At 42.3% G+C, this 24,665-nt stretch overlaps 1 protein-coding gene across 1 annotated transcript in view; it reads right to left on the minus strand.

Annotated features, from left to right (window-relative positions):
- DZIP1L (DAZ interacting zinc finger protein 1 like) overlaps nucleotides 1-16,737 on the minus strand; it is a 59,986-nt gene extending 43,249 nt beyond the window's left edge. Inside the window, exons 1-4 of the mRNA XM_007947539.1 lie at nucleotides 16,237-16,737; nucleotides 12,133-12,217; nucleotides 5,786-5,907; nucleotides 4,922-5,083 (exon numbers count right to left, since the gene is read on the minus strand). Of these exons, the coding sequence (XP_007945730.1) occupies nucleotides 4,922-5,083; nucleotides 5,786-5,907; nucleotides 12,133-12,217; nucleotides 16,237-16,737 (870 nt within the window). The remainder of the gene's footprint in view (nucleotides 1-4,921; nucleotides 5,084-5,785; nucleotides 5,908-12,132; nucleotides 12,218-16,236) is intronic.
- Nucleotides 16,738-24,665: the final 7,928 nt, after the last annotated feature.

A 24,665-nucleotide genomic window follows, 5' to 3' on the forward strand; every position in this document is an offset into this window, starting at 1 on the left:
TATATATATATATGTATGTATGTATGTGTGTGTGTATATATATATATATATATATATATATTTATATATATTTTTATATATTTATATATATTGGCTATCACCAGGAAAAGCTAGTTTTGCAAGGCTGGAGCCATGCCACTGAAGCCTGATGATTCCTGAGCTAGCTGTGTATGATCTGAAAGGAAAGGCATGGAAAACTGGTCAAAGAGATGATGCCTTTCTACTCACCTATGTTTATATTTTACTGAAGTTGTCAAGGATTTTATTTTACTTCAATCCACAATCAGTACCCACAGAAGCAGCAGTCAAGAAATCAAATGACATATTGCATCAGTCAAATCTGCTGCAAAAGACCTCTTTCAAGAAGCAAAGATATCACCGTGAGGACTAAGGTGCACCTGACTCAAGCCATGGTATTTTAAATTGCCTCATAAGCATGCAAAAGCTGAATAACAAATAAGGAAGACCAAGGAATTGATGTCTTTGAATTAGGTGTTGTCAAAGAATATTGAATATACCATGGGCTGCCAGAAAAATGAACAAATCTGTCTTACAAGAAGTACAGCCAGAATAATCCTTAGAAGGGATGATGGTGAGACTTTGTTTCATATATTCTGAACATGTTATCAGGAGGGACCAGTCCCTTGAGAAGGACATTATGCTTGGTAAAATGGAGGGTCAGTGAAAAAGGGGAAGACCCTCAAAGAGATGGACTGACACAGTGGGCCCAAGCATAGCAACAATTGTGAAGATGGCACAGGACCAGGCAACATTCTGTTCTGTTTTACACAGGGTTGCTATGTGTCAGAACCAACTTGATGGCACCTAACAACAATGTTTATATTTTAAAATACATCACTATTGCAATAACAAAAGCAACACATCTCCATCTCTATTACTGTATAAAACTCATAGGCCTAATAAAGCTTAAAGGAACTACAATCCCTGAGCTTAATTTGTTATCATTCTTGCTAATCTTTAACCATCCTCAAGACAGTCCCCGACTTACAATGTATTTGAGTTATGGCCAACTGCACTTACAACCATCCCTTCTTTTTATGTTTTGTGTATTTTTTATGTATGTATTAAAATATGTCTGTAAGTTTGTATATTATATGTTTCCAACTCACAAAGACAAAAATCAGATTTAAAAAGATACTGGTAACAAAAGGCAATAACAATGAAAATTGGGGGGAAAAAAAGATATTCAACTTACAACAGAGTCATAAGTTGGTTCTGATGTATAGTCCCCAGAAATGTTCTGTTCTGACAACTGTGCCGTGAGCCAGTCCTAACGTATAGTGCCCAGTGAGGTTCCCTTCCAACAACCCCATCATAAGTTTGTTCCGACATGAGTTGAATACTTCAAATTGTTTTAGTTTTCATTATTATTGCCTTTTATTTTCAATGTCTTTATAAAACATTGAACATCTGTGAGGGAACATCCAAGAATGATAACATCAATAAATTAGGTGCTACAACATTTTATGTAGTACATATTACTAATGATAAGATGTACACACCTACATATAAAAAACAGATGGTCATACATGCGCTTCATTGTAACGCAAATAAATCATAAGTCAGGGATTACCTGTAGTGGGTCCAAATGTTAATCATTTCTTTAAAAATAAAAACATTTGCCAAATTGACTCCAACTCCTGGTAACCCCATGTGAGCCAGAGTAGAACTGTTTTTCATAGGGTTTTCAATGACTGATTTTTCTGTAGTAGATAAGGCACTTGACTGCTAACTGGAAAGTCAGAGGTTCAAACCCACCAGCCACTCTGCAGAAGGAAGACTGGGTGATCTACTTCCATAAAGATTTACAGCCTCAGAATCCCAATGAGGGGTGCTATGAGTCAGAAATGACTAGATGGCAGTCGGTTTGGTTTTGGGTTTAGATCACCAGGGCTTTCTTCTGATGCGTCTTTGGGTGGACTCAAACCTTCAACCTTCTAGTTAGCTGAACGCGCTGTTTGTACCACCCAAACATTCCTAACCATTTTTAAACTCTCTGAATATTTTCATAGAGTCAAATGAATTTCATTTTACAGATGCATGCACAACTCCTGACTTCTAACATGTCATTCTGGTCTTCACACTGCTTCTGCTGACACATCACAGGGCTTGGTTTCTTGGCACTATAAATCATTTATGATATTTTCAATTAGAGAATCCTTTGGCAGCTGGAATCACCCCATATCTAACCTACAGCTCTCTCTTCAGTCAGGTAACTTAGTCAAAGAAAGTGCTCAGACTCATGTATCAAGGAAAAAGTATTGAGAAAAAATATTTTCAAAATTTATTTAGTCTCAGTGGTCTTCATAACATCAAGAAGAATCATTACTTGTGTTTTGAAGATGAACTACCTTACAATGTTTTTCACAACCATTCTAAATGGGATCTTATCTGTTTTTTTCTCCCTAGAACTTTTAAAAATAAATTAACAAAATAATTTTTCAACAAGACTGAGAACTCCCATATCTAGTTTGGTTCCTCTACTTTTTTAATAAAAGTAAAATAATAAAATGTTAGGTGAGAGGAGACAGGAGGCAAACACAAAAATATAACAAAATAATTTTATAAATCCAAAACCTCATTGCTGTTGAGTCAATGCCAACTCATAGCGACCCTACAGGACAAAGTAAAACTGCCTCATAGTGTTTCCAAGGCTGTAATCTTTACGGAAGCACACTGCCACATATTTCTCCCACAGAGCACCTTGTGGTGTGAACCACTGACCTTTCAAATAGCAGTTGAGCACTTAACCACTGTGCTACCAGTTGTTGTTGTTGTTATGTGCCATTGAGTCGGACCCGACTCATAGCGACCCCTCCTTGGGTTTGCTAGGCAGTATCACTACGAAGTAGATTGCCCCATCTTCCTTCCAAGGAGTGGCTGGTGGGTTTGAACCGCCAGCCTTCCGGTTAGCAGTCAAGTGCCTAACCACTATGCTACCAGAGCTCCAAGGCACCTTAGTAATAAAAAAAAAAAAAAAAAAAACACAAAGTCAAAACCAAATTCTACAAATATTTCTACAAATAATTATTAGGCATCTCCTCTGGGCTGGGTTAATCAAGTCAATTCCAACTCATAGCAACCCCATTGGGTTTCCAAACCTGTAAATCTGTATGACAACAGACTGCCTCCTCTTTCTTCCACAGAGCAGTTAGTGGGTTTGAACCACCAACCTTTTGGTTAGCAACCAAATGCCCTCATCACTATACTACCAGAGCTCCTTAGTAATCCTATATGGGGAAGAAAAAACATATAGGATATTCCAGTTTAGGAGAACGTGATCCAAGTTAAAAATGAAACCATGGGTGGTAAAGATTATGTCCTTATTTAGCAAAACTCAGAATCTTCCAACCAGACATAATCCTTTCACCCTTGAATGAGGCAGTTTCTGAACAACAACAATTTCAAATTCAAAGTCACACCTATTTATTGACTGTCCACTCAGCTAGCACTGGTCAGGGAAGCATGTGAGTCAGGAGAGGTTTAGATGAGGTCCAGAATGGTGCGTACAGAACTAGGTATTAGGCGCAAGCTCCATGTTGTGGAGCAGCACCTTGTCTTCCCTAAATCCTTCCTGACCACTGTGGGGAACATTTAGGATAAGAGGGCAAGGGACATTATAGATTACACACACCCATCGTCCTCCATCCTCAACCTCCATCTCAGACTGAGATGGTGGGTCACCAACACTCCAGGTATCTCCTATGGCAATCTCCTTCTGGGAAAGTGACCTAGATGTTTCTTTAGGCAAAAGCTAGAATGATTATGAAAAATTCTAGAATTCAATTTACTTTTAAAATAAAGAAAAGATTTTCTTCATCTTAGGAGAGCTACTGAGCACTAAATACATTTTGAAAATACTTTTCCTCAAAACTTGTTCCCAATACACTTTGTATGGAAAGATATGGCCCAGGGATAGCTTTAGTAAGATATTCTTGAATAAATCTGATAGTACATACAATAGAAGAATGATGTTTTTGAGTTTAAAGAGCTAAGTTCAAACCCTCGCTGCACCTCTTAATGTATGACCTTGAGGAAGTTGTTGTTGTTATGTGCCGTCGAGTCAGACCCGACTCATAGTGACCCCTCCTTGGGTTTCCAAGGCAGTATCACTACAGAAGTAGATTGCCCCATCTTCCTTCTGAGGAGCGGTTGGTGGGTTTGAACCGCCAGCCTTCTGGTTAGCAGTCAAGTGCCTTAGGCATTACACTACCAGAGCTCCTACTTGGCTTCAATTTCCTTACCTGTAAAGGAGATCTGATAATAGCTTAAAAAAAAAAAAAGATCACCAACATTAAAAACAATTAATAAACTAATGATACATCTACACTGAGAATGTTATGGTGGTTTGATTGTTCTTAACATTAAAAATTAGTGTGTGTAAATTTCCTGCAAGGGGCCGGAAAATGCTAAATACAATCAGTAAATGTTACCTATTACAAGTGACCCCCACAGAGCCCAACAGAGTGTCTGGTGATAGCCAGCACTCAGTGAATATTTGTTGGGAGAAAAATGCATTCCCTTAAATTTTGTTTCATTTCTTGTCCAGTGACAAAAAAAAAAAAAAAACCTATCTGCAAAAATAAGGATAGTATCTAGGGAGTTCTTGCTATACAGGAGATACTGTTCTAAGTGCTGTATATATACACTAATTTAAATTCACCCAGCAACCTATCTTACAAAAAAGAAACTGAGGCACAGAGAGGTTATAAAACTCACCCAAGGTCACACAGCCAGTATGTGCTGGAGTAAAGATTAATGCTCAGACCCTGGTCTCTGAGATCTGTATTCACAGTGCCCAATAGCAGATGAAATAAAATTTGTACAAACTATGAAACAAATTTTGAGAATAAGCAGATTTTCAACAAAAGGAGTCTGAAAAGCCTTTTACGCAGGATACCTCTTCTAGTGTAGAGTTTTGGTTGGCAACACTTTTAAATTCATCCCAAAATAATTTCTTTAGCTTGTCTATTTCTCCATAAAGCTTGGTCCTCTCTTTTTCTTTCCATTCATCAAATTCTTTCTTAGCTTCTATCTCCCTCTGACGAATGATCTCTGCTTCCTATAGAAGAAAAGCAAGCATAATAGAATCATTAATTCCACATTATGGTAAATATTTACTGCAAACCTGCTAGGGTTCCTTGTCCACGCAAGTCTCTATGGAGAACATTTGTCCCACAGTCCCCATTGTTTCCACGTGGAGTGAATGGGCCTGTCTCAGCCACAGTCTCATCTAAAACTACAAAGTCCCTTGATGATAGAGATCATGTCTTCTCTCTCTTTATATCCCTCACAATGACTAGTAGAGCTGGTGCTCAATGAATGCATGCTGAGTAAATGAATGATGAAGGAATGAATGAGGCAAGTTTATGCATTTTCATTCTACAAATATTTATTAGGCACCTCCTCTGGGCTGGGTTATGGAGCTTTCAGAAGCAAATCCAGTCTTTGTCCTCAAAGAGTTAACAGTAGTGTAAGAAATTGAAATTCAGGTTTGAATACCTTCAGAGGGTGTTGGAATGCAGGAGACTGGCTCTCTGCTCCATTTTTGGCCATATAGGTCTGGCAGACAAATTTAATTTTCTTCTCCATGCCACCTAAAATCATTTGCCAAATCTGGGAAGGCATCATTCCAAACTCTGGCTCCCAGCTCTGGAAAAGCCAGCAGGAATCATGGCCCTGAGGGATATATGAGCTCACATTCATCTGAGGAGTCCTGAGTGGAGTGCTCCAAGTCTCCCTGACATTTCTGCTCCACACTCACCTGGAAATGCCGCTGCCGCTCAGCCTCCCTCTGGGCTTCCAGCTCCTCTTGGGTGCACTTCAACTTGGCCCGCAGCTCTTCCAGCACCTCTTCCACTGGCTGTTCCTGCTTCTTCTGTTTTCCTGTGGGGTCCATGCAAAGAGAGGGTGACCAGGTTAAGTCAAAAAGTAGTAAGCGGTGTATAGTTCCTGGCCTCTGCAATCAGTTACACCTCAGTCTAAGACCAGCACTGCCACTTAGTAGGTTGACCTTGGGCATACTACGTAACTTCTTAGACCCCTTAGTTTCCTCAAATTATAAAATGGGATAATGCCATCTAACTAAGAGGTTTGTTATGAGGATGAAATGTGACAATAATGCAAGGTGCTTAACATGTTGTTGTTGTTGTTGTTTGCCATCGAGTCGGCCCTGACTCATAGCGACCCCTCCTTCGGTTTCTGAGGCAATATCACTACGGAAGTAGGAATGCCCAACCTTCCTTCCGAGGAGTGGCTGGTGGGTTTGAACCGCCAGCCTTCTGGTTAGCAGTCAAGTGCCTTAGCCACTATGCTACCAGAGTTCCTGTGCTTAACATAGTGCCTGGCATTACAGTTGAATAAATGTGCACCATCATTGACTGCAAACCCATCAGCCACTCCTCAGAAGGAAGACTGCGTAATCTACTTCCGTAGAGATACTGCTTCAGAAACCCAAGGAAGGGTCACTATGAGTTGAATCAACTCCACAGCAGTGAGTTTGATATTTCGTTTTTTGTTTTGTTATCATTCTATTGTCCTTGGGTGGCACAAACAGTTAAGCACTTGACTATTAGCCAAAGGTTGGCAATTCAAAACTACCCAGAGGCATTTGGGTAGAAGACAGACCTGGCAATCTGCTTTCAGAAGGTCACAGCCTTGAAAACCCTATAGAGCATAGTTCCACTCTGCACACAAGGGGTGGAACTAACTTGACAGCAGCTATCAACACCACCACCATCATACTGGCATTCAAAGTACATTTTTTTGGCAGTACTGATACATGGAAATGGGAATGAAAAATTACTATAGTAACAGAAGCAGAATACCAATAAGTGTGTACAAATGGTTATGTATACATTATATGTACAAAAAAAGCTCTGGTGGCTAAAGCATTCAGCTGCTAACCAAAAGGTTAGTGGTTTGAACCCACCAACTGCTCCATGGGAGAAAGATGAGGCAGTCTGCTTCCATAAAGATTTACAACCCTGGAAACCCTGTGGGGCAGTTCTACTCTGTCCTATAGGGTCCCTAGGAGTCAGAATCAACTCAATGGCAATTGGTTATATATTCAAAGAACACATCTCTGTACTCTGACAGCAATCAGAGAGGAATTTAAAGTAATGAAAATAACTAGTTTTAAGTTCAGCATTTTTCAGTAATATAGCTTTTTATTTAAAAAAATCAACTTCATTGAGTTATAATCGACATATAATAAAATGCATTCATCTGTGATGGAAAAATTCAGATATAATTAATGGTGATGGCTGAACAACATGATGAACAGAATTCATGTCAGTGAACTTTGAATGTGAAGACTGTTAAAATTACAAATGTTTTATTACCTATATACCTACCATACCATACACTAAAACAAGCCCCACCAAAAAAAAAAAATCCCCATTTCAAATATATAGTTCACTGGGTTTTGACAAATACATACCCCTGAGTAAACAAGTGTACATTCTGTTGTACACAGGGTCACTTTGAGTCAGAACCAACTAAATGACACTTAACAACAACAACAAAAAAAAACCACATTATAATCAAGATACAGAACAAACTTTAAATGTACAGTTTAAAATTTCAATTGAAAAAAAGGCAGCATGTATTGCAAATGAACATTTTAATGACAGTTGCTTTAAGTATACATTCTAAAATTTCTAAGTTAAAAAAAAAACAGACTCAGCATGAATTATTAAAAGAACTTTCTAACTAGCCATCTAGATATGACAATTGGTCTCTCCTCATCCAGAGCAAAGAAGAATGAAGAAAACCAAAGGTGCATGGAAACACCATGCAAATCTCAACCTATATGACCATGAGACCCAAATAACTAGATGATGCCTGGCTATCACTATCAAACACTTGGAAAGGGATCAGCGCAGATCCTGGATAGCATGGGAGAACGACGTGGAACAAAACTCAAAATTATAAAAAACACCAAGTTTACTGGACTGATAGAGCCTGGTGAGACCCCTGAGACTATGGCCCCTGGTTACCCTTCAGGCCTGGAACTGAACTCACTCCCATGGCTTCCAGTCAAACAATAGACAGGCATTAGGATGAACATTTACACCAGATAGACTCCTTAGAACTATCAATCATAGGAGAACTGAAGGGCAGTATTTGCACAGAGAGATAGCTCAGGGGGCAGGAATGTGTAGCAAAGGACACAGGGAAGAGGTAACTACAAGGAAGAAGTGCGAAGAGAGCTGTTACATTGTGGGGATCACAGTCAATATCATGAAATAAAACGTGTATGAACTGCTGTGTGCAAAATGAATTTCCTCTATAAACTTTCACCCAAATCACAATAAAAACTAGAAAAAAAAAAAGACTCTTCTAACTAAACCACATACTGGTAAAGCAAGAGTTAAGAATTAGTGAGAAAGACAACAATTATACTTGAACATTTATTAGTTTTTAAAATATATTTAGTGATTGTTAGACAAATGACACTATTAGTAAAACACTAAGCTTTTTCTCTGAAAAGAGACATAGCTGTTCTCGGGTTGAGTGTTATGGAAACAAGCAATCTTTGGATGTGACAGAAATTAAGTTGGTTTAATAAAGTAAGTGTAGAACAGGAGTGCTGGCGTGTCTGGGGAGCTGCCTGCCTGAGAACAAAAAAGGTCATGAACATCACATAGCACAAGTTTTCTCAAGAACAAATTTTCTCTCCTGTTGCAGCACTTTACATTAAGGAAATCATCAGGGATATGTACGAAGATTTACACCCAGGAATGTTCTCCACAGTGTGATTTATAATAGGGTAAGTTTTGAGTAAACCCATAGATTCAAGAGGAGGAAATTATGAAATAAATTATGATAGCTACATGATGGAATACTATTCAGATATTTAAAAATCATGGGCTCAAAGGTGACTTCATGACATGGGAAAACATGATATATTCTTAAATGAAAATAAGCTGTAGTAAAAACTGTGTATTATATGATGACCATATATGTACACAGAAAAATAAATGACAGAAAATACACCAAAATATTAACTACTGGGGATATTATTCATGATTTTTATTTTCTATATCAAAAACATAGTATATTTTCATCAAGTTTATTTACTAAATGGAAAATCTTACTGTCCTTAGCAACCTCCAATGCATCACCAAGAAGAATCAAATACTTAATAAATGCACAGTAATTAGGTAAATGACATTATTTTAAAATTCTAAGTCATTCTTTGGAAAAGCAATTGAAAGATGGAAAAAGAAAAAAGAAGATTTATTTAATAAGATTTTTATATTCATACATTTTAACAGATATTTCTTGTTGAACCCCTAAAAAATGGATAAAGTCTGTAAATCTTTTCATAGGAAAAACATACAACTTTTTTTTTAATGTGCAAAAGGGTTCATCTTTGTTGTCCGTACCTCCCATGCACCTCTCTATGTCTTCCTCTTCCTCAATGCCACCATGTTGATCACTCACATTTAGTACATTGCCCTTCCCTTCCCCAAAATCAATACTTGTCTCTATCTATCTAGCAGTATTCCCTTCATTCCTTCCCCTCCCACCTCTGGTAACCAACAAAGAAAACTTCCTCCCATGTATAAACCTTTCCTTGACTTTTTACAATAATGGACTAACACAGTATTTGTCCTTCTGGGATCAACTTATTTCACTCAACACAATGTCCTCCAAGTTCATCCACATTATGCAGTGTTTTGCAGATTCTACATCATTCTTTAGGGTTGCATAGTATTCTACTATATGTATGTATCATAGTTTCATTACTCATTCTTCTCTTGATGGGTACTTAGGTCGTTTCCATCTTTTGGCTATTGCAAATAGTGTTGCGATGAACATGGGTATGCATATATCTATTCTTGGCCTGGCTCTCACTTCTTTAGGATATATACCTAGTAATGGAATGGCTGGGTCAAATGGTATTTCTAATTACAACTTTCTAAGAAATCACCATACTGCTTCCACAGCGGTTGTATCATTTGACAGTCCTACCAGCAGTGTATGAGAGTCCCAGTATCTCCACATCCTTGCCAGCATTTGTTATTTTCTGTCTTGAACTTTGCTACTAGTGCTGGGGCAAGATGGTATCTCACTGTTGTTTTAATTTGCATCTCTCTAATGGCTAATGAGGAGCTCTGGTAGCATAGTGCCTAAGGCACTTGACTGCTAACCAGAAGGCTGGCGGTTCAAACCCACCAGCCACTCCTCGGATGGAAGGTTGGGCAATCCTACTTTCGTAGTGATACTGCCTCGGAAACCCAAGGAGGGGTCGCTATGAGTCGGGGCCAACTCAATGGCAAACAACAATAACAACAACGTTTGTGAACATTTCTTCATGTGTTTGTTGGCCCCATGAATATCCTCTTTTGTGAAATGTCTATTCATGTCTTCTGCCCATGTTTAATTGGATTATTTGTCTTTTTGTTGTTGAGGTGTTGGAGTTTTCTATAAATTTTAGAGATAAGTTCCTTGTCAGATATGGCAATGCCAAATATTTTTTCCCAACCTGCATATTCTCTTTTGACTCTTTTGAAGAAGTCTTTGGAAGCACATAAAAATTTAATTTTTGGAAGGTCCCATTCATCTAGTTTAGGAGCTCTGGTAGCATAGTGCCTAAGGCATTCAACTGCTAACCGGAAGGCTGGTAGTTCAAACCCACCAGCCACAATTCAGAAGGAAGATTGGGCAATCTACTTCTACAGTGATACTGCCTCGGAAACCCAAGGAGGGGTTACTACGAGTCAGATCTGACTCCACAGAAGTGTGTTTTGAGTATTCATCTAGTTTATCTTCTGCTGTTTGTACATTTTGGGTTATGCTTAATAGTCTATTTATGCCATATATTCTTAAAAAAAAAAAAACTTACTGCCATCAAGTTGATTCAACTTATAGTGATGCCTCCTTGGGTTTCCAAGAAGTATCTCTACAGAAGTAGATTGCCCAATCTTCCTTCTGAGGAGTGCTTGGTGAGTTTGAACCACCAGCCTTCTGGTTAGCAGTCAAGCACCTTAGGCACTACACCACCAGGCCCCTAAATTTGCCCCTATTTTGTCCTTGAGGAATTTTATAGCTTTAGGTTTCACATTTAAGTCTTTGATACATCTGGAGTTAATTTTTGTTTATGGTGTGAGGTACAGATCTTACTTCATTTTCCTGCAAATGGATATCCAGTTTTGCCAGCACCATTTGTTAAACAGACAATCTCTTCTCATGGGGAAATCATACGATTTTACTACTCATTTTGGAATTTTAAAAGGTAAAATTAAAGAGATTATATCATGATTGTTGCTGTTGGGTGCTGTCGAGTTGATTCTGACTCATCTTTACGGCAACAGACTGCCAGGTCTTTTTCACTAGCAGCCACTGGGTGGATTTGAACCACCACCCTTTTGGTTAGCAGCCAAGAGCTTCACCCATTGCACCAGAAGGACTCCTTTACATACATCATGATAGGCTCATGTTAAATATAGAAGTCAAAGAAATGGTCAGTTGCTCATCTGCCCCATTTAAGCATATCTGTAGTTACCATTAGGGTCCCTGATGAGTCAAAAGGTTAATTCACTCGACAGCTAACTGAAAGGTTGGCAGTTCAAGCCCACCCTGAGTCACCTCGGAAGAAAGTCCTGAAGATCTACTTCCAAAAAGTCAGTAATTGAAAACCCAATGGACCACAGGTCTACCCTGACATACATGGGGTTGCTATGACTCAGGATCCACTCAAGAGCAACAGGTAGTTAGTATCACAAAATTGTACTTCACGGAAGCTTGGGAGGTAAGAGCCCTTCAAAGTCACTTGGTCTGATTGCCCCTACTCACAGCAAAGGTGACTGATTCAGGGGCTGGATACAAGGGGAAGCAGCTGGGCAACAGAAATGGAAAAAGACTGGAACTTACCTGTCTGACTTCCAACTCTTCTCCCCAGCACACATGGTCAGAAAGCCTGTCTAGTCCCATAGACAGGCCTCACATCCTCAACTGAATAATGGAGTTCTGAAGGCAGGTTTGTTAACATATGTCCCCACTACCCCACTGAACACCAACCCCAGGACTGTCCACCTTTGTCATTGTAGACAAAGGTTCATTATATTACTGGGAGGGCCCCAGGCTGCAGCCTGGACTCACCGCTTTCCATCATTCCTGCATGCCTGCGCTGGATGTGGCCCCGGAGAAAGGTGGCATTCATGAACGTCTTGTCACACAGGTGGCACTACATGGAGAGGATGCAGTGAGGAGGGCATGAGTGGGATCACTTGAGTCACTGGGGTTCTCCCCACACAAACACTCCCATTCCCTGAGGACCACTGAGCTGCTTCAGCCAGAAGAATCTGATTTTTCTGAGTAAGGCAGTGATAAGAACCCCAGCTGCACATCAGAATCAACTTACATGTTTAAAAAAAAAAAAAAAAACCTACCAGTACTTTGGGGAGCCAGGAATACTGACTGGATACTTGATGACATTAAGGAAATTTTTGTTGATTTTTGAGTGTGTGATAATAGCATTGTGTGAATATTTAGAAGTCCTTGCCTTTTAGACAAATACTGAAATATTTACAGTTGAAATTATATGACAAACACAGTTTGAAATAATCCAGGGGTGGGAGAATGTGTTGGTAACTGTTGGGCTGGGTCACTGTAGACAAAGGTTCATTACATTACTCACTCTACTTTTATATATATTTGAAATTTTCCATAAGAAAAAAACTAAAAAAAAAAAACACCCAGGTCCCACTCAGGGTTAAGAACCACTAGATGCAGCAAATAAATAGCATCTGTAATTCCATGTCTCTCCCCTGATGCATTTCAGACTCCGCCAATCCAACATATTATCTTTCCTCTGTAAAACTTCAAAATCTTTCTCAACATAGCTGTGCAGTACACCATTACTGGCCAATCAGAGTAAGAGGGCACACTGAAGGGAACCGCTTTGCACAAAGGCAAATGAGCCAGAAATCACCAGTTGTCTCCCAATATCCATTTTCCCTTTATCCCTAGTAATAGAAATCTTTGTGTAGTTGGCCATGAGGCAAAGGAAGACTACAAGGGTCCCTTGCAACCAGGTATGGCCATGTGACTGAATGCTAGTCAATATCATATAACCAAAAAAACCAAACTCACTGCCATAGAGTCAGATCTGACTCAAAGCGACCCCTCTTTGGATTTCTGAGGCAGTATCACTATAGAAGATTTCCCAATCTTCCTTCCGAGGAGTGGATGGTGGGTTTGAACTGCCAGCCTTCTTGTTAGCAGTCAAATGCCTTAGGCACTATGCCACCCGAGCTCCCAGTCAATTATCATATAGGAAAAAGTGATATATGCAACTTCTGGTGTCATTAAAGAAGGAGTCATGCCATTCCTCACACTCTCTCCTCTTGCTGGATAGAATGTGGACCTGAGAGCTGGAACTCAGGCAACCATTTTGGACTATGAGGCATGACTTACACAATGAGGCTGACAGAGCAATGCACAGAAAAAACTGGGCCCCTGATGACAGTGGCATTTCGTACCACCCTGGGTTGCTTATCTCCAGATTTTGTTCATGAGAGAGACAAATAATCTATCTGGTTTGAAGAATTGTTACTTGGAGTTTTTTGTCACCCACAGTCAAACCCAATCCAAAATGATACAGCCTGGATTGACAGACTTTGTGTACTCTGTAGTTCTAAAGTTAACACATGAATCTGTAGTTCTCAGAAAGAATATGAGTTGGATGGGGTAGGGGATATTTTATAAGGCATCTTATTCCAAATGATAAGCCTCTTCCCTCATCCCACCTTTCTCTCCTGCCCCGCTCACTTCCATCAGCAGACTCACAAACCAGGCACCAAAAGTTGGGCAGCTACCCACTGCCTTCAGGCAAAAGTTCACACTCCTTAGCATGGCATTCAAAGCCATCATGATCTGGCTTTGCTATCCTCTCCTTCCACCATTAACATCCACACAAACCCAACCCTCAGGCCACTGAAAAGCCATCCTCCATCCCACTAATCACCCTCTTATCATGGCATATTGGTGCCTCAGCCTGTAACATTCATTCACAAAACTGTACTTCCTCATCTGTACTCCCACAGCTCCTCAGTTGTATCTTTATCTTCCCCAACACTTTCCTGACGTGTAATGGACATTCGTTCACTTTTGGCTGAACAGGAGCCATGCCCTCTTCCTTTGAAAACAGCACCTCAGCTTTCTTCTGGAGAATCACCTCCTCCCTTACTCTCAATCCTTCAGTCCATCCCTGGTTCCACAGTGGAACATTGACCTAGACCAAAGCCAATCAGAACCTACAATCCTATGGCCCTGTGATTGGTTCAGAGATGGGCATGAGACCCAAATACAGTCAATGAAACATGGTGAGACATTGGTTGGACTGCTAGGACCAATGGAGGCCTTCTTTCATGCCAGCCTTGAATCTAGGAAAATGAAGAGCTGGCATTTCAGTAGCCAACTTGCCACCATACGGGGCAGAATCTTTCTGAGAATGGAACTCACACAGAGGAAGAGGAGCCTAGAGCCGCAGAGAAAAAGATGAGATTCTGGTGCCATCATCTGAGTCCTGGGGTAAGCACACTTGAGAGCAACCCCACCCCTGCATTTTTCAGATAAATTAACCAATAATTTCCCTATTAGCCTAAACCAAGTAAGGTTACTTTTTTGTTACTTACTACTGAAAAGATTCTGACCCCTTTTTAAAATCATAATTAACATTATATTTTATTACATCAATTCTATCAGTTACCATTCTATTAATTAATATTGTATCATAATGATTCCTTTTGTCCCACCCACCCACAAACCATTAATTTCTTGAAGGCCTGAACCAGCATGATGTGTGCCTACCTCCTCAGAGCCTGGCCTGGGACCTGGTTGTCATGATGATTTATTAAAGGCTGAGTGTCTTCAATCTGTACTTTCCATGGAGATAGGTGGAAATGCTCAAATGCTGCTCTGGGAAATGAACTGTCACTTGGTTGGATAATGGAGTCACTTTTCTAAAACAGGCTTGGCTCTACCAGCCCCTCACCATACATGGATTCCACACATACACACACTTTCACACAAGCCTTTACACACCACACTCTCTACATACACTATACAAAATCCATACTCACACAGCCCTCCGTACATACGTACACACACACCCACACCCACCATTAATACACACACCCTTACACACACAGACACCCTTGATTAAAACACACACCCACCCTCCCTAAATACATCCTTATAAACACATTCCTGGAAGAAACCCTGTTGGCACAGAGGTTAAGAACTCTACTGCTGACTGAAAAGTTGGCAGTTCAAACCTAACAGCCACTCCCCAGGAGAAAGATGTGGCAGGCAGTCTGCTTCCATAAAGATTTACAGCCTTGGAAACCATATGGAGAAGTGCTACTCTGAACTCCAGGATCACCATGAGTTGGAATCAAGTCGATGGCAACAGGTTTTTTTTTTTTTTTTTGGTTGTACACACTCCTATACACAAATAAGCACATATTACACCCCACAAACTCTACATACACACACACACACCCTACACAGATAGACCCTCCAAACATTCACATACACACATTAGATACACATACATATTCACATCATCCATAAAATACACACATACCCTCCATACATTTACATATACACACACCAGACATACATCTTCTCCATAAATGCATACACACTCTATGCATACACAACCCCCACACAAGATGCAGGTAGTCTCCAACTTTTGACGTATTTGAATTACACTGAACTGCACTTAACAACTACCTGGGTTGGTTTTTTTACATCCTATTGTTAGTAATATGTACTACAAACAGTGTTGCAGGATACAATTTGCTGATGTTATCATTCTCAGATGTTTATTTGCAGGTGTTCAAAGACACTGATAATAAAAAGCAGTAATAACGAAACTTAAAAAAAAGAAAAGAAGTATTTGACTTGCATCAGAACTGACTTATAACAGGGTCTTCAGAACAGAACTGTCGTAAGTCAGGGACTACTTGTCATCTACACACACACACCGGCACACACTGTAGAATCTGATGAGGCACCCTTGGGCTCTCTGGTCATAAGCAGCATCTCTAAAATCTACTCTTAACCAGTGTGAATGCCCACAGTGGCCCTGAGGTCCATGGTGTGAATGCCCACAGTGGCCCTGAGGTCCATGGTGGTGGTCTGGTGGCTGGGGCTCACAGCCCTCCCACTCTCCCAACTGAGCTAGAGATTCCTTACCGTGTGGTAGCTGTGGGCACCTGTTTGCAGGAGCAGCTGCTGCAGGGTGCTGATCATCTTACGGCGCCGGCGGCTCTCCTCTCGCACGCCCTTGAGCTCGTTAGCCTGACGGCCCAGCTCCTGCTGACCACGCTCCTGCTGACCCAGGCTGGCCTGCAGTCGGGCCTCAAGCTGGGCAACACTGCCACTCAAGCAGTCCTGGCAGTGCAGGAGGTACTCAATGATGAGCTGTGCAAGGCGCAGCACCTTGAGCAGCACAGGGTCTACAGGCTGCCCACAGCGGCTGCACGTCTCCCTGTCCAGGTTGCAGAAGGTGACACTAGTAATGTTTTCCTGTAAGGTGGCAACATCGAGCTCCCGTGCCACACGTTCCATGTCCAGGGCACTAATGCGCCTCCAGTCCACACTCTCATGGCGTGGCTGGAACTTGAAAGCAGGGAGTGTATAGGCCCCAAAGAGGGGGCTACTAAGGCCTTCAACAGTGGGCACAGAAGACTGCATGGGCAAGGGAAGCCCAGGGCTGACCACAGAAGGAGGGTGCCGCCAAGGCCACGACAACAGGCCAATGAGTTGAGAGAGGGCCTGGAAAACAAAATTGAGTTCAAGTTAGTCAAGGTGCATGTGGCTGCATGCACTACACACCTGGCCAGTAAGAGCTAAGTGGAGTGAGGTGAGGTGTCTGCCCAGCAGCTGTAGTACATGTGATATTCACAAATATGTCCAGAGTTAAGAAAAGGAAGGGTGTGGGCTTTGCAATCACACAGATGTGAATTCAGATCCTCAGGCATGGGCAAGTCCCTTCACATCTTAAAGCCTTCTATATAAATTGGGAAACACAGGGCCCATTTTGATTAGGAATGAGGTATTTGAAGTACCCAGCCAAGAGCCTGGCACATAGTAGGTCCTCAGTGAAACCCCCTACTCAAACCCACCTGCACTGAAGAAGTACCTACCAGAGTATCGGTCATGGGGGAGCTGTCAAATGTATGAACTGGTTTTTCTGCAACCCTACATTTACCTCAGGATAAAATTCTGTAATTTACCAAGGGGGCAGAGCCACCAAAAGCCCACCACACCCCATCTTCTCCTTCTCCTGTAATTACAAGTTCATTGACCTCATGAAAGAGAAAGGCCTGGAGGAAATGGTAGAGCTGGAAATGCAATGAGGGAAGGCCCCCCAGGAAAGGCACCTCACTAAGGCCTTACTGCCTTTATCTGTAAAAGGTGATGATAAGGCCTGCCCTCCATACCACACAAGATAGGATCAGAGGAGATACCAGGGGAAAGGACTCAGTAATAATACTGGTCATGGTGCAGGGAGTACCAGCCTCTGTGCTAGATATAAATATCAAATACAAACCCACAAACAAGTACCATTATTCCCATTTACAAACAATGAAACTGGTGTCTTGGATACGGTAAATAGCAGGTAGGGAGGCCAGAGCTGAAGTACAATTTCAGGTGTTTCTAGCTCCGAAGCTTGTAGACTTGGAACCACCCAACACTAACTCTTGGGGCTATTTGTTCTAAAACTTGTCTCTCAAACCTCCAATTCACTGAGTCACTGACTCTCCCCTCATTTACAGAATGTCTATATGTGTTAGGTCCATTGCATGGCACTGGGGCAACCCAGGTGTATTAACCACATCTCAAGAGCTCAGTGTAGATTCTTGTTGCCCACAGTGCCAAGTCCAAACCCTGGTCTTCAAGACCACCCACTGAACGCCACCCACCTGCCTTCTCAGTTTTAGCTCCCATTTTTCCCTTCTCAGATATGCTTCCCTGACATGTACTCTGAAAGCAAAAATGTCCAGCTATAAGTACCCCCACCACGGCCACAAAGAGAAGATCCACACACTTCTACTTAAAAAGAAAGGTTATGGCAAAAAAGGAGTAGGTGACATGATACTCACCATGCTCAGCTCCAAGTTACAACCATGTCACCAGAACCTCAGAGATAACTGCTCACAACAAGCCAGGCCTTGGAGCAACAGCAGGTTGCCAGGCATGCTGTGGGCAAGGGTAACAGGATACCTGCTTCCTGACCACTCACACACTGTGAGCTCACCTGAGAACTTTGCTGTTTAACTATTTAAGCTCTGGTCCTGGATGTTTGCCAGTAGCCCTCTGTCTAATAATATAGCCAAGAAGTCTCCATCAGTTCTCTCTCATCTCTCCTCCTACCTCTTTGAAAGTTCCCTCTAGCCTTTTCCATCAGTTATTGTTCTTTTACCCTTCCTTTAAAATAGGGTGTGCCAATGACCCCCAAAATTCTGTTCACCCATGAGCCATTTCTCCCTGCACATATTCCTGGGGGATGAGCTCACACATACCCACAGCTTCAGCTACCCATCATCCTACTTCAGGCTAAGCCTCATTCTCTCTCAAATATTTCTCCCTGGCTCATTTGTCTCTTGGGGCCTCTGGAGCCAGCCTTCTCATACTGATTATACCAGAAATTGCAAGTTCAAATGACACAGGGGCCAAGAACATAGTATTAAATGCATGGAATGGGCTAGGTATAACAGAAACCATAGTACAAGCATAATGATAAATGGCAAATGATTCCATGTCTCAGAGTTCAAGATGCAATAAATCAGTGGTTCTCAAAAGTATCATCCTGGACCAGCAGTATCAGCATCATCCGGGAACTTATTAGAAATACAGATCATTAGGCCCCATCAAGCCGGCTGGTTCAAAACCACTATAGTTGGGAGTGCTGGGATAGGGAGGGTTGGGGACGTGGCAACCTGAAGAGTGTACTTCCTCTTTTAAAAAGGAAGTCACCATTGTGCTTCAGCAATGTGGAAATGGATTTTGCGAGCTCCTCATGGGTTAATTCCAAATTCATTAAGAAGATATTCAAAAACATCTGTGAACTGTTTCCAAACTGCCTTTTATCTCCACTCACTATATTACTTACTGTCTGTGGTAGTTATATGTGTGTGTCAACTTGGCTGGGCCTGGTTGAGTGGCTGGGCAACTGGATGTAGTATTTCCCATGATGAGACTGGTCATCAACTCCATGGTGGAATCTACTGTGAGCAGCTGAGTAGCTGCCTTAGGGATGTGGTCTGCTTCCTGTATATAAGGAGAAGCCGTGGGGAATGGTCTCTACCTCATGGCACGCTTGAGCCCTGCATGCAGCTGGATCATTGTTCAGCAGCTTGCCATGCTCTGCCGACCTTGGGACTTACAATGGACTTAAGTCAATGGCCTGCCATGTGGTCTGGTAACATCAGGACTGTGCCTTTTTACTTGTCAACCTTGGGGCTTCTCAGCCTCAGCAGCCAGCAGCTGTCTGAGTGAAGAAACGCCTCTAGCTCCTGTGGGCCGGGAGCAAGAGGCAGACCTGGACCCCAAGGTTGAGGGGCTCTCACCCAGCCCCTAGAGCCTGGCACTTCGATCTTGTACGTAAAGCCTCCAAATTGTAAGAATAAACTCCTGCTTGTTAAGGCCATCCCATTTGTGATGTATTCCTGTCAGAGCAGCACTAGGTAACCAGAACACTGTCCGTACTTTCATACTTCTGGGTTGTGTCTTTATTTTTATTTATTGATTTATTATATTTTATATAATATATATAGTTCATATATTATATTTATTATATTTTTAACTGCTCTGGTGACATAGTGAATAAGGTACTTGACTGCTAACTGGAAGGTGAGCAGTTCAAACCCCCCAGCTGCTCTGCGGAAGGAAGATGGGTTGATCTACTTCCGTAAAGATTTACAGCCTCAGAAACCCAATGGGGGTCACTATGAGTCAGAAATGACTCGATGGCAGTGAGTTGGGTTTTTGGTTTACAAAGAATGCATATACTCCTCAGAATAACCCTTGAAGCAGGTACTATTATTTTCTGTGCCACAAAGAAGTGAAGAAGCTAGCTCAAGGTCTAGAAACCAGCAGTCAAACCTAAGCATCCTGGCTCCAAAGGCTGGGCTATTAGCCATTACACTTTGCTTCCTCTTGGTATAGATGGCCATCCACCACCTTCTTCTGTCTGCTGAAGTTGGACACACACATCAAGGTTCTGCTCATGCATAATCACCACCATACATCCCTCCAGACCTACAATCAGAATTCCCTGTTCCTCTGCCAGGCTCCCAGAGCATAACATGTATACCCCTTGGGAGGCCCTCACAATCCTCTGCCCTGTCTTGGGTGGTGATGCAACCTTCATTCATCCATCCTGTCAACAAATGATTCCTGGTTCCATTATAAGTGCAAGGCATAGTGATTGGCATTCAGGACTGATGGCTACCAAGGCAACAGTCATTGCCATGGTTAATAAATGGAGTAACAAACTGTGCTTACATAGTTCTAAGTCTTTACATGAATTATCCCATTTCATTCTCACAATAACCCATTATACAGATGAAAAAACTGAGAGGTGAACAGAAAGGAAATTATTTTCCCACAATCACACAACAATGATGGTGTCTGGCTGCACAATTTATTCTCTAGAAAGGCACAGAAATTACCCTGCAGAAGGTAAGGAGGGTAGAAGCCAGGACAGGGTATGTGGAAGCACCAAGAAAAAACTTATACAGCCACTCCCCGGAAGGAAGATGGGCAATCTACTTCCGTAGCAATACTACCTCGGAAACCCAAGGACAGTCCGACTCCACACCACATAACAACAACAACAACAACAGGACATTTCTGTCTCCCTGCTTCCCAACAATTCACTGGCTATGACTTCCGCAAGGGCTGAGACCACAGGCTTATTTATATCTCTATCCCAGCCCACAGTGTCTGTACAATACCCACGACACAGATTGCTGCTGAACTTAGCAGAGTTGTCAAAATCTTAGAATGTCCACTTCAAATTCTATAATTCTGTAATTCCGTTTAGAGTCTTAGAGAAATGAGGCTATGGACCACCAAGAATTGGGGTAAAGAGTAAAAATGGAGTTAGGAGTCCTTAATTTGGACTCATTGGAGGGAAATGCCATTCAAACTTGGTAAAATGCTTGATTTGTTGACCATCTGCCATCCATAGTTCCATCCAACTGACTGCTAATGAAGTAGAAGCAGTCAGGAGCCCTTGTAGTAGTGTAGTAGTCTCAGGCACATCAGTGGAAGTGACTAGAAAAATATGGAGGCTATAGTGTTACAGCTTACTCCTTTAGCAGCCCTTCCATCCTCACGTCGACACTCGGAACAGACTCTATAAACACAGAGGGTGTCAGCACAGTCCCAGTTATACAGAATTCTGAATTAGAAGTCTTAGTTCATGAGTGTTGACTGCTCCCCTAAAATGTCATGCCTATCTTTCTCTAGAACCCCCGAAGTCCTAGGGCTCCAGCATCAAAAGGTAAGTAGAACTGTGGGAATATGAAGATGACAATGATGATGATGATGATAGCAGCTATCATTTATCGAGCCTTTATATGCCAGGCACTGTGCCAGCTTTTAAATATACTATTTCTAGTCCTCACACAGCCTTGTAAAAATCTATTATTTGCCTCATCTGACAGATAAAGAAACTTAAGTTCAGAAACGCTAAGAGAACTGCCCCAAATTAGCTACTAAGTAATAAAGCCAAGATTCAAGCCAAGTTCTGTCTGACTCCAAAGCTTTTGAACTATGCCAAACTACCTTTCCATAATAACAATATACAAATTATTCCCATGATGGAAATCTTACAGCACCTGAGATTTCTTGACCAAACTGCAAGGGCTGGCTGAGTTTATAGCAAATCACAACAGATTCAGTGCTGAAGACCGTAAACTCTCCCTGTATCTTGCTTGGGCTTGGCTGAACACATTTCAGTGCCCCAGCTTTAGTCCTGGTTAGGACAGGCAAAGTCAAAGCCAAATGAAAGTGCTCCGGGTTACCTGGAAACCACACACTCCCAGGGACAGGGACACTGTGCTTTCCCCAGACTGAATTATCAGCAGACTATTTTTGCCACATCTGGGAATAGAAAAACAAGGCAGAAATACTCATTGTCATTAGGAAATCTGAAGCTGTGTTAACCACCACTGGATGTTTTGATGGAGTTTCAGAAAACTTCATAATCCTAGAAAAATATCACAAATCAGTGAATCAAAAAAAAAAAACACTACATTTATGCTTGACCCCAAACTTCCTTCATTACTTAAGAGGTGATTTCTACTCAGGTGATCACATCCACATAGGAATTCCATCACCAATGTTGCTCAATACACCCCCAGTGATCGGGTGTCTACCACCTCACAAAGTAACCATTCCACTGTGAAACAATTCCTGCAGATTTTACAGTTCTTCTGAAAACTACTCGCCTACAAGCTCCAATCTGTAAAGACAATTTCTGACAAATAATTCATTTATAAGAAAGAAATTCTTAATGATTGATTAGTATCAGTTGTCAACTAGACAACACTACTACTATCACCACCACCACCTTAGTGTCTCTTCTGCTCCCTGGAAAATGCAGCCAAGTGAAGAATTTGGAGGAAGCCAAGCACCAGGCTTCTAAAACTGCTGCCAGGCAATCATTTACAAACCTGCCCTGGCTCCCAAGCCCAGGAGCTCAGGCGTGTCATTAGCGTTAATTGTTGCGGCTGCCAAGGAAACCTTCCCACAGTTTGCAAACATGCTGTGCACACAAGGCAGGCGAGGGAGCTCTGTAGACCCCAATGGAAATAGGAAGGCCACAGGGGCTTTTCTGGAGCACTACTGTTAAAGACTTTGGCAGTGTTTTCTGATGCTGGTTTTTTTTGTTTGTTTTTAAAAAAAAGAAATAAAGAAAGAAACAAGTCCCTTCCTGCTCTGTCTTACCACTGATGGGGAAGAGAGCAGATCCATCAAGTACCCAAAAAGAGATCCACTCCACTAAGAGATCTTTCCCTTACAGCTGGCGTCCCATTCCCAGTAACTTTAAAGAGACATTTTTAAAATGACAAATGTCTAAGGTTTTGTCAAAAGCCTGTTTTAAGATTTTGCCACAGAAAGATTTTCTCTAAAATTAAGATTTGACTGACATCCCTACAGTGTTTTAGAGGAGAGGACTAGGTACTATTTTCCCAGGTGCAGAATCGTTGTAAACCAAAATTGCTTTTACATGTAGAGGAAAACGGCTTAGAATGTAGCTGTTTTCTTTCCCAGGGAGGATTTATTGCTTCATGATAGTTTCTCCATCTCCAGTGCCTAGGCCATCAGAACCCCACAAAATCCACCTTAGGCAGAACCCACCCTTTTGTTTCACAAACGAATTCAGGCTTCTGCTCCCAACCTGAAGCACACAGCTTCAGGAATCAGTTTTACCAAGTTGGATGGTGTCCAAAAAATATTGCCACATGAGCAGTATGTCTCCAGATCCTTGATGTCTTGGTGACAGAAAAAAGAAGAAAAACAACAACAACAACAACAGATTACTAACCACTTGACGGGAGAACCAGCCTTCTCTAAGTTGGGCTGTTCTTAATGGCCAGTTGCCAGCTCCAAGGGGTGTTAGGTACTGTGACCACAGCCAATGCAGCCAAGCAAATCAACTAGATCCATCTGTCTTGAGAAGCCACACTCAGAGCACCTCATACTCCACCACCTCTCCCTTCAAACACCTGGGCCCCTAAGGCGTGCTCAATTAAAGATAGCCCCTGCCAAGCCTCAGGGTCAGGCTCTCACAGATCCCTCCTCTGTTCCTGCCTCGGGGATCCTTGTCCTGTACTAAACAAGTCTCCAGTACACTTTTATCTGTGGCCAGCTCAAAAGGAAAATACCGTTGCTACTTCTGCTAAACGCCAGCCTAGGAGCCAGATAGGGAGGATACCAATCGGAAGTGTTAGTTTTAAAAACAATTATTACTGAAAGATTCCTCTTTACTAAAGACAGGCCTCAAAACATCAAGACCCCAAAATCACTTTACTTTTTTGAAAAAAGTAAAAACTCAAGACCGTCCTTCCAGAGAAGCCAGGTCCTGAGGGTCCTTCTCCTCCCAGGTTACCTGGGCGCAGAGCAGGCCGGCGCTGGGGCGGGGGCAGAGCTGGGGCTCGGAAAGTGCCAGGTCTGGAGGCAGAGCTGCACGCGCAGCGCGCTCTCGGCTGCATGGCCGCTGAACCCCGCGCCCAGCGTTCCGGAGCCGCTAATATTTATCCTCAGGCGGTCGGGGGCACAGATCACTCCGCCTGCAAGAAGCTACCCGCCCGTGGCCCTCCCGGTCGAATTCCTGGCATAGTTTTCCGCGCGACCGGCTCACCTTGCAGTCGCCCAGAACTGAGGGAAGTGGCGGGAAGTCCCAAGGTGCCAACTCCCCTTCTCACCCGGGCCTACCCCGTCGCGGCGGGACCTAGCGGCTCGCTCCGCCGCCCCTCCAGCTTACAGGCAGTTCCCGGAATCCTCGCCGCCACGCGGGCGCTAGATGCGCTCTGGGGGCGGAGGACAGAGCGGGCCAGCCCCACCCACTGCTAGCAAGTCGAGGGGCGCGAGAGCACAGCTTCTCC

Source organism: Orycteropus afer, unplaced genomic scaffold (genome assembly GCF_000298275.1).
Source record: "Orycteropus afer afer isolate SDZICR_OR568_19922 unplaced genomic scaffold, OryAfe1.0 scaffold00188, whole genome shotgun sequence".
NCBI lineage: Eukaryota > Metazoa > Chordata > Mammalia > Tubulidentata > Orycteropodidae > Orycteropus > Orycteropus afer.